Source organism: Pararge aegeria, chromosome 13 (assembly GCF_905163445.1).
Source record: "Pararge aegeria chromosome 13, ilParAegt1.1, whole genome shotgun sequence".
Classification (NCBI taxonomy): Eukaryota; Metazoa; Arthropoda; class Insecta; order Lepidoptera; family Nymphalidae; genus Pararge; species Pararge aegeria.
Genome location: NC_053192.1, coordinates 17,015,154 through 17,026,296, shown reverse-complemented (window position 1 = coordinate 17,026,296; position 11,143 = coordinate 17,015,154). Strand labels below are relative to the sequence as shown.

General features: G+C 39.7%; 1 protein-coding gene across 1 annotated transcript; it reads right to left on the bottom strand.

Annotated features, from left to right (window-relative positions):
* Positions 1 to 598: 598 nt before the first annotated feature.
* On the bottom strand, positions 599 to 10,919 carry LOC120628826. The gene is made up of 12 exons (XM_039897449.1): positions 10,709 to 10,919; positions 9,731 to 9,916; positions 9,531 to 9,626; positions 8,561 to 8,763; positions 7,641 to 7,772; positions 6,804 to 6,980; positions 5,943 to 6,072; positions 4,202 to 4,300; positions 2,925 to 3,080; positions 2,241 to 2,336; positions 1,569 to 1,708; positions 599 to 824 (listed from the first exon to the last, which is right to left on the bottom strand). The coding sequence occupies exons 1-12, from the start codon at positions 10,742 to 10,744 to the stop codon at positions 623 to 625; spliced, it is 1,653 nt and encodes a 550-aa protein (XP_039753383.1). The 5' UTR covers positions 10,745 to 10,919; the 3' UTR covers positions 599 to 622.
* Between the last annotated feature and the right edge of the window lie 224 nt (positions 10,920 to 11,143).

The following is an 11,143-nucleotide window of genomic DNA, read 5'->3' as shown; positions in this document are numbered from 1 at the left end:
GAGTAAATGGAGTAATAAGATAGTAGTAAATACAGGCGGACGATGCGGCGCGGTGTGTTGGGAGATTTTATAGAATATGACATGGTTGCTTTGAAGCCTGAACGCTTGAAGGTTAGATTCACTTCATGCGGATAGACTTTACATTTCAAAAATTTCTCACTTAGCTTACCTGAAATAAACAAATTTAAATGAAAATTAAAATGGTGGATAAAGGTTGGTAAGGTAAAATTAATTAAAAGGTGAATGCGGTCGAAATATGTAATTGTATTTTTTGATGCATGTGTATTTATTGAATTTTTTAAACTGTTATTGACCTTATAAAATATTTTAATACATAATCTAAATACACTCACCCATCCTTAGAAACGAAATAGTTTACGTAACGACAAACAATATACTTATTCTAAATGCGAAAGTGTCTTCTATCAAAATAACGTATCAACTTGATTTCTGCCATGAAGTTATCCAGTTGAAAAAAAAGAGAGTAACAAAATGCTACTTTTTATATCAGGAAAACGGGTTCCCACGGGATTGTTATTAAACTATGATGAACACGGACGAAGCACGCGGGCGAAACCTGGTAAAGAAATTATGAACGTCGTTTGAATTTCGTTTATTACGATTATACAGATTTGGAATTCCTTCGCTTCTTCAAGTTCAATGATTCCTTAATGACAGCTTTGCTGGAGTCGCTGAAAGCCCTCCTCAGTACGAGGGCATGTTTTTGCAAGGACGCGCTGGGTGAGGGCAGCGAGGCCGGGGGGCGGTTCAAGTAGTAGCCGTAGGCGCCCATCTCGCGGCGTTGCCACGGGTTCGTGGTTATCCTGCCAAAGAGATGACTTTTATAAATTCCAGCTAGCCCTTGTCAACCTAAGCTGGCGTTAAGTGTGATGATAGCAGGCTACTTAACACCCTTCCACCTAGCGACTAAGCTTTCGTGGAGTAACCGATGGAGGTTTTATATACTGATATACCCTTCAACGGGTTAGTCCGTTACCACGTGTTACATATTTTATTTTATAAAGTGGTATTTAACCACTTTATTATTTTATTAAACTAAGCTAACTTTAATGTGCTGATGATTCTTATGTATATAATAAAAAGCTTTCAAGTAATAAATAAATTATATTTGATTCACAGCCAAAGTTTGAAGATTAGCATGTTTCATCCCTTTTGATCATTGTTTTTTTTTTACCTTATTTTGATTAATATTTTTTGAATGTATTTAGATTTTTTGATAAATATCCAGTGAACAGTGGTAAATTTTAAGTATTGAAGGTGGGCGTGATCACTGTTACGCAGTTTCATACTTTAACAGTGATCATCTTTTAATTCATTAGCGGTTAAGTTATGTTATTGTTCACAAATAAATAAATAAATAAAAAAAAAATAAATAAATACGAGATACCTCCCGGTGTCTTAGTCGTTATCACATAAGTACATAATGTGTAAAAGTCCACGAGAGCTGCTGATAATCTGTTTTACAGCTTGACAGACTGTGCTGCAGTGTAAAGTACGTACGGACCGTGAAATAAATAAAATAATAATTTAAAAAAAATGTTGCTCACCATATCATGAGCGGCGGCGCCACCGGCTTCGGCCGGATGTGGATGTACAGCAACAGCGGCAACACGGCGCACATCCAGAGCATCCACTGCTGCATCAACTTCTCACTTTCCAAGTCATCGATTGTGGGTAATGAATTTCCCTGCAAAAACTAAGTAATTTGAGTTCTGTATCACATAATGGAAAAACGGAAACTGTCAAGTCAAACTGAGTCGAATCCCGCGCGGGAAGTAGCACCCCGTTTTCTTGGTCGGGCTAGAAGTATAGTATTTAATTTTTTTGTCAATAAATTTTAAACACCAAACTGAGGTTACAAAACTGGCGTCTGACCCAATGCCTCGGAGAGAACGTCATACCTTTGGTCAAAGTTATCATGACTATCGCGTGATTATAAGATGCTAGTGTTTCTGCTTTTGACATGTTGAACGAAGTTTTATAGGATAAGATAAATATTTCTAGTTTAGCAAAATGTATTCAAAAGTGTCATACGTTATTTCTACCGGCAACCCTTTATAAACTGCAAAAAAAAAGTTATATCGTAGATTCATTAACGCGCGGAAAAGCTGTCTGTATGTAGTTATTACATTCTTGCAGACAGATGATTGAAGATATCAAAATTCGGTCAAAATGTATAAGCCAAAGCTACTTGTGTAATACATGCAGTTTTTACTTACAGTTTCATAACAATATTTGACAAGGAACTTCACGATGTGCACGACGACCGTCCACAAGTGGACACTGTACATAACCATCCATAGAAACAGTAAGTGCTGAAATATCATAACAGGTTTAAGTAAACATGATAGCTATTGTCTTGAGAGAAATCGCAGAGTCATTCAGCAGGCGATGGGAAGGGCTATCTCTACTTGGTCAAATCTTAAATATACGAGGAGAAGAAGAACAAGAGCTGCGGACTTTAAAGTAAAAATAAAAATAAAATGTTTTATTCATATAGACCTAATTACAGGCACTTATGAAGCGATCATACATTTAACATGTTACACTGTTAGTGATGGTGATAACTGCATTCGTTAGATTAAAACTAAAGCTAGGAGGGTTCCAAACGCGCCTTGGTCTAAGAAGAGCCCACAACAAACTTAGCCAGGTTTCAAACTTGGCCAGGCTCATTGATAATTGACGGAACAAGCAGATGCCCGACCTCATGGTAAATAGAAAACCTTCGCCTATAAACAGGCTTTGGTGTTAAGCCTCACGTGAATTGAATTATATCGACCTCCACGCCTTCCTCAGACCGGAATACAACATTAAAACAATGCTGCTTTGCAACAGAAATAATTATAACGGTAATACTTACCCGGACGAGCTCTGTCACAAAGCCCTATACTTAATAAAAGTACCTGCAAGGTGATTTCCCAGAGCGGAACACGCCTGAAGAGGAATCGCCTAAACACAGTTGATATCAGGCGGTGCGCGACTGCCGCGGAGCCGATCGTCCAAACGATAGTTGGGATCGCTGACAAGCGACTGTCTCCACATTTTGCCCATTCAATAATCTGCAACAACCAATTTTCTTACGGGTATGTAGCTAGCCAAACAGCTGCCCGCTCCCTCCCAGAGGAAGCTTTCAAGCGGCAAATTGCTGCAGTCTTCTTCCCTATCGTCTTCGCCGCAGCACGCATCCGTACCGCGGTCTCCTTCTGCGAGATGACGTTTTCGCAGAAGTCAGCCACGGCTCCCTAAGACCTCTCGCTGCTCAAAATGGCAAATACTATGCTGGGCAGCGAGAGGCCCCTGCTCGAATAGACATGACCCGGGATTGAACGCCTTTCCGCGATATGTAGTTTCCAATTAAGTGAAAAGACATTTTCTTGTCTAATCAAGCATGTCTATAGTTTCTGTAGAGGGAAATTGTGATCGCGTGATTCCATATATAAATTATTAACTAACCTATCTCTCATCAACACTCTTAGAAAATAATGCCAGACGCATAATTTTTTATTTTATTCACTTAGGGCGTATGAAATAAAATAATTAAAAACATAATATGTCATAAGATTATAACATGATCGGTACGCCGTACGACACACTCTTAAACGTCTTGGCGTGAACTAGTTCTGGACGTAAGTAGGACTCATCGTTTCACGCCAGAGTGCCGCAAGCTATATATATATATATATATATATATATAATTATAATAATAATATTAAAAGTATTTATGTATTATATTCATAAAAATATAAAACAGCTATCTTAGTACCCATAACACAAGCTATGCTTACTTTGGGGCTGGATGGTGATGTGTGTATTGTCGTAGTATATATTATATTTAGTATATTTAAAAAAAATAAAGGCATGGCGCAATCCCGGTGTCCAGTCTCCGTTACGGCGTTAAATTTTGCGTCCTACGTTTTAAGTAAGTAATAACCAAGCTTGTCTGTTTGATCATGAGTCTTGTGATTTGGACGCATGCAGGACGGCAGAACGGAGGACAAACATGACCGGCACCTTTAACTTTTCGAAGTTATTTTCGTTTTTAATTTAAGCAATTAAAGTATCACTTGCTTTAACGGTAAAGGAAGAAAACATAGTTAAGTAGCCTTCTTTGAGGTGGGGTCGTAGTGGGCCGGTAATTGTTTGATACTGATGAAATTGCAAGATTAAACCGGACACCTACCTCTATACTCCCGGTTCTAATGAAGGTTAATATGTTAGAATACCACATGACAAGATGTAGGGATCTGTACTTAGCTGAAACATCAATTTTGTGGATATACTGTTAAACATTAAATTAAAGTTTCTTCATGTTTATTTCTGTTTTATATGTCTAGATCTTAAGATGGTATATTGCTATATATTTATTGTTATTCGTAATTGCCATTATTTTTGATTGACAATGCTATGACAAATGTCGTTTCTTGGCAGTACCTTTTTTTTATTTATTTTTTCGTTTCTTGTATAACTGCAACTCAGCAATCTATTTCACCACGTGGGGCTTTTCGTCTGTGGGTTAAATTATTTGTCTCAGGTTATCTTCCATTGTTGAATTTATTCTAGTAGATCTAAAGTCTACATATTAAATTTGGAATAATGTGTCGTTTCAGTCTCGAAAATAGAAGACTGCCGACGCCTCCCAGTTAGTATGTCAGGTCGTTGACTTGTGCCACTGGTTTCTTTTTTTACTGTATGATCTATTTCCTCTCTGAATGTTTTGATATTTAATTTTTTTTTGGATATCATTGTTAGTCACATCTGGTGGGATATAAAACATACTTCTCATGGCCTTGTTATGGAATCTTTCCAGAATCTCTACGTTTCTTTTAGTAGCCGTACCCCAGAGTTGTACCCCGTAGGTTCAAATCGGTTTTATAATCGATTTGTAGATCTCTATCTTACTTTTTTATATGAATAGCGAGGAAACGAGCAAGTAGGTTACCTGATGTTAAGTAATCACCGCCGCCTATGAATATCTGCAGCACTAGAGGAGCTATGCGTTGCCGGCTTCTAAAGATTTTTTTTATGCACCCCTTGAATAACCCTAGATTGTAATTTGGAAGAAACACATCTGATGGACTGTTCACCAATTTGCTCCGCAGAAATGATCTGGTATTGTAGAAGAAGAAGAATACCAGGCGTCCAGATTGAGAGACTAGTGGGATTGAGTAGAGATTTGTTTCCAAAGTTCCGCTTAGTCCAGATATTGTTTCGCTATGTTAGCTGTCTATTGAGATGCATGCCTAAGTGTTTTGCATCATCGGCCTGCGGTAGTTCCCATAGAGTTTCACTGGTTCTTGCGGAGAGTGAATGAGACATCCGTAGACTACCTTCGATTCGCTTTTATGGAGCATTTTTCTAACCAGACTTCGATCTGTAAGTTTAGGGAGGCAGATTCTGCATCTTCGTAAGCTGGCAATATTGCTGTGTCGTCAGCATAATGTAGCTGCAGTTGTTTGTTGTTAATTTAATTTTTTTGTTGGCAGGTCGGCATGGTGTAAGAGATATAGCACAAGAAGTCACAGAAAAGATTTTGACAATCGATGGCCAATTCCACAAGTAAAGTAAACTTGCTTTAATTTAAGAGATCCTAATCTATGACTTATATTTGTAGTCTATGTCTTTATATTTTCTACGTTCTGTTCTAGTTCTGCTTCTCATTAGTTCTTTTACACAGTGTGAAGATCATGAAAGAATTAAGAAGAACAAGATGCCTGTTTAAAACAATAAACCTGTTCTTTGTAGTTTCCCAATTAAATAAAGTGTCGTGTCATTTTATTTATAGCACTTTCCATCAGTAAAAAGACTTGCAAGTTACAAATGAAGTTTTATATAAAAATCAATAAAACAAGTACCTTTATTAATGGAAGTATAAGTTTATTGAATTACAGGTACAAATTACACATGGGGTTGGGATGGGATCATGACGTCAACTCATCGCTGGTCATTCTCCATGGATGTCGATCGGAGTAGATCCTCCTTAGACTGAGGCCCGGGGGAGCGAGCAACACACTCGCGGGCGTTCGATGGACCAGAGCAGGAACATCGAGTTTCCTAATGGAAAGCACATAACTAATATAGCATAGTAGAGTTTTTTGTGACAGAGATCGTCTTGCAAAGCTTTACCGCTATGCTTTTTTTTGGCTCCGAACAGCATTGCTGTGTTCTTGCTAAAAAACGTTGTTTCAGGTATAACAGCATGCACATGAGGCTTAACACCTACATCATCATCATCAATGCAAGCATCCACTGTTAGACATAGACCTTTTCGAGAGCACGGCACCACAAACGGTTCTCCGCTTTTCTCATCCAGCCGCCCCAAGCTATCATTTTAAGTTCATCCATCCAACGGGCTCGAGGCCGTCCCATAATGCGCCTACCGGTTCGCTGTCTCCACTCAAGAACATGTCTGCCCCTACGGCCAGCGGTTCAACGACAGATGTCTGTCGTACATGACCCACCCACTGCCACTTCAGCTTGCTCATTCCTTTGCTGATTCTGACACACACACCTCAGGTTTATAGGCACAGGGCGGCACTTTGTTACCTATCTTCTATTTTTTAGTAATAATTGAAGTAACAAGCAGATGGGCCACCCGTTAGAAGTAGAATGCCATCGCCATAAATAGAGCAACACTTCGCAGGATAATCAAGGAACATCTCCTAGAAAGTGCGCCCTGTGTCCATCAACCTGGGCGGCAGAAATAAGCATGACAGTAGAAATTCCCCGGACGAGATCCGGCACTAAAAGCTCAATTGGAAGGCTGACGGTGACGTATACGCTACCTCAATGTATGCTCGGAGTTTTTCAATAGCACCCGCCGTGGTGTCGCTGGACTGGCCGACGAGGCGCGCGCACACCTGGCCCGGCCGCGGGCCGCGTGCTGCAGCCCACTCGTGGGAAGCGGCGCTAGTGGCGTGGTGGACCTCCACCGATGACGCATGCATTGAGCACGCTCCACTCTAGGTAACAACTGGTTCACTACACTGCCGTCCTTACGCGTGTGTAAGTGCAATAACTCGAGTTTCAGGCCTTACAGACTTAAACATATCCGAAACAGCGAAAAATTTTTAAAGAGTTTTTACGTAATGTTCGTAAATCAGATATTCTGCTAAGCATAGAAACAACATCCAGGGTTGTGGTTTATGATTTACGTACTTTTTAATATTGATTGCTACTCGCAGAAGTTAAACCTAGTTTCTGCGCTTATCGTAAGAAGGGCATGCTTCTAACGATAACCGCGTGCTCTTCTTTCCTGTGTGAGTGGAGAAGGCTAGGAGGAGTAGAGGATGCCTTTGTCCAGCAGTGGGACGTTAATAGGAGTAATATTAATATGATAATAATAATAATGATGATATTGGGAGATCAAAGAAAATTGGATAAGTTATAGTGGGAACAATTTAGTTATATATATAATTTTAATTGTTTGTTCCCACTGGGGATCAAACCCGAAGCATTCCACTAACCAGACACCAGGGAGGTCAGGGTAAATATTTTCTCTCAGTGCTACTAGGGTACCATAGCTTGTACCAGCAACATGCGGAGCTCAACTCAGCTGCCTTTCTATGTGTAAACAGTGAACAATAAATTTCTATTCTATTATATTCAAAGCGACATATTACGTGTGCGCATCAGTGGTCAGCGGCTCGCGTCTGTACCCCCGCAGCCGCTGATGCACGGCTCCGACGAAGCTGTTCACGCGCTGCATGGTGGAGTTGACGCCGCGGACCGCGCTCTCTTGCAGCTCGGTTTGCCTGCGGAACCACCAGAGGAAACTAGAGCATTCTAAGTTCACGTGAGTTGAGCCTTACCACTAAATGCCACGGGACATTGATAGAAACAGTGGCGCCAAGTCTCTGAGCTAAACTAAATAGTTGCAAATTGCAATGTTGCCAAATTAGTTCCAAATCTACTTATATACATATACAATTATGTATTTTATATATATTTTATGTATATATTAAGTATATTAATTTAAATGATCTATATATTTGTAAAATGTATAGACATTTTGGTATTTATGTATATATTACAACACTATCCCGTTCTCTTGCTGTATGTCTTTTCTACAAAGGTAGCCTGTAAGATAAGGTAAGATTGCTTTCAGCCGCCTTTGCATGTCTACATTGTTTATTATATAATCCTTACTGTTTCTTTTCCTGTATGTTATACGTGCAATAAAGTGTTTCTTTTTCTTCTTGGCTAGAGTCAAAAACAACTGGATTTCATAATCACCTGCCCCGCCACGATATCCCCGCTACGAGACTAGACTAGACTTTAAAAATATTGTAGCATATACCTTTCACTATTTAAGTTCTCAACTAAACGTAATGGTTGTCCTAACAGTTACTACTGTTAGTTAAAGAGATAACACATTCCCATATGTAAATACAAAGAAAATAGTATTATTTTTTTCTGGTTTAAAATTTTCCACCGCAAAACTACTGTGATCTCCAACAGATTTCCAACGCGTCTTAAGTAGATAATTATTATGGTTGGTAATTAATCAAAATAAAATAAAAGTTAAATCCACTTTACCAACCACTGCTCCAGGTATGGCATGTTGAACCTCTGGCAGTAGTGCTTCCGCACGTAGTCGGCATAGCAGAGCGACAGGAACCAGCACAATGTTATGTGGATTTGAGGCTGCTGCTGTCTGAGGAAGCGGGTCAAAGGGCCGAGAGGGACTATATCCATTTTGCCCAGAAAGCTCGCTGTGGTCATTTCAAGCAGCATACTCGGGCTCTGCAAAATAAGTAATGTCATTGTTGGCACTTTGGGTTTCCAGTGTCTGGTCTGATAAAGGGCCTTGGCAGGAGCTAGTTACCACCCTACTGATATAGACGTACCGCCAAACGGTTTAGTCTTATGGTTTGTTACCACCTAGAAACTTATATGGTTTTAATATAATAGCCATAACACCCAATGTTAGCTTAAATTATATACACAAATCCCAAACAATGTCAGTATATAAGACAAACTTAAAATTCTGTTTTTATGCCACTACCATACGACGACATTATAGTGATACGTTTATTTAGAATATATACCAGTATATATTGTATATTGTCTTTCCGTAAAACTTTCCGAGTGTTAACACGAGTACGTAAAACTTAACATCAGGATTCTTTTAACATCAGAGAATCATGGTAATCAATATATAATGGCTAAGGGCTAACTTGTAGTGGTACAAGAAAAAAAACACAAGTTCCAACCGAAGGTAGCATTTGGCATTTGGACGATATTGTACGTACTCATTTACAATCGAACTGTGGGTATCTAATTGTTGAAAATACAGAATCAAGTCTAGAGAGATCTTCCCCTTGGATGAGCCCAACGGGTGATGCTGTGGAACGCTGCGTTCAACGCTTGCATGAAATGCTGAGAGTGGCCACTAAAGAAGTTTTAATAATGAGAATGAAATACTTAGGAAATCTCGTATCTCACCGGATAAGAAATCAGGCTACCAAAAAACATGCAAATATCTGTAAGGCGACATTAAATTGACTTACATCTTTAATAAGGGTGTCCAGATAGTACTGAAAGAAGCGCATGGAGCACACCCAGAGATGAATCATCAGCGCCAACATTCCGAGCACCATAGTCGACTGTAACAAATAAAAGCATTTATAAACAAATGAAAGAAGAACGCATGAATGAATGTACTGGTGATTGAATGAATGAATGAAAAAATACAATCAGAGCAACTCACAACGAGGGTTTTCTCTAATAGCGAGACCTGGCCGTGGTCGCCAGCTATGAACACGGTCGCCTCCAGCTCGTTGTACAGGAACAGCGCGGCGGCGCTCGCGAACACCACCGTTGGGCCCATCCCCCAAACCTCCCCGTTGCAACTCAGCCATCGCGCTATCGCCTCTAACTGGGATTCGTATAGATTCTGAAAAGTGACCACTGTTTATTCCTGCTCCGCATCAACCGCTATTTGCTCATCCCAGTTTTTATTTTCTTATTGTCTTCCCTCTTATATTTTAAGGCTTCATCATCAATCATTAAATTAACTGAACGATGTCCACTGCTGTATAAAGGTGTTTTAAAGGGAGTTCCATATAAAACACGATCCTGGGTTGTTGGTTTCTAGCGGCTCCCAGCGACTCGTTTGTTGTCGTCTGTCAACCTCGTTTGGTGCCCGAACTACGCTGCGTTTACCAGTGCATCATTCCAACACCTAAGGACCCCAACGTCCATCGGTTTTCTGAGCTATGTGCCCCGCCCATTGCGTTCACAGTTCGGTCACTCATCAGTTGAACACTTTAGCTGTGTGTATATTTCATATGCTTATAAATATTTGATTACTTACAATTCTTCAGAACGGAAATCCCTGCTTATGCGATTCTTATATACATAAATAAGGTAATACTATAAAACTGACATAGTATCATCTTAATTTTTCCGGAGATTAACCACCGAAAGCAGTCAGGCAAACCGTATACGGATTGTAGACCGTTTGAAACTTCACTTAAAACATTCGGGGTCTTCTCCGTTTGGCTTAAATCAATCGGGGTACGTGCCTCGAAGCTACGCTTCCTTGCTTGGGCGTTTCCTCACAGGCATACTGCTACCTGGACTTTATTTTCAGCCCTTTTAAATGGGGCTGGAGCCTCGCCTATTCGGTATTAGCCTCGTGGTGATGGGTTCATGTGGGATATTGAAAGGATAATAAAATACTTACGCAGTGTGTATTGAAGCTTACAGTTTTTCCCTCCATGCGTGCGCCGGTGGCAAGAGTCGATCGTCGTGTGCTTTAACATTTTCACGCCAAGTCATTGACACATCCCGTCCACCTTCCAATTTAGTAATTTTCTATTAGCATTCATTAATTTTGTCTAAAGAAACTTTTATAGAAACGGTTGTGTGTGGTTTGATTTTGGATTAAAAACATATGTCAAATGCCATAATTTTGACAGAACATCGTGAAAACAAGATGGCTTGGAAAGTAGAAACTCTTGGATATGATCTTTGTGCCAATACGAAGCATACATAATGTATGCATATAAGTTTTGTAACATACTTCCAGATAGTAACATATTAAATCAATGCATCCTTCAATCAAGTGCACTGGTCTTGTTAAATTTATTATGAGTGGTCTGGGACTAAAAATTCAACT

What these genes read in the sequence shown, in the direction of transcription:
- LOC120628826 (XM_039897449.1), bottom strand. Translation starts at nt 10,744, where the DNA reads ATGGAGGGAAAAACTGTAAGCTTCAATACACACTGC. An exon ending in CTGACCACTGATGCGCACAC is followed by an intron (nt 6,981 to 7,640) that starts GTAATATGTCGC and finishes GTTGTTACCTAG; the next exon opens with AGTGGAGCGTGCTCAATGCA. An exon ending in CCAGCGATGAGTTGACGTCA is followed by an intron (nt 4,301 to 5,942) that starts TGATCCCATCCC and finishes AATGTTTAACAG; the next exon opens with TATATCCACAAAATTGATGT.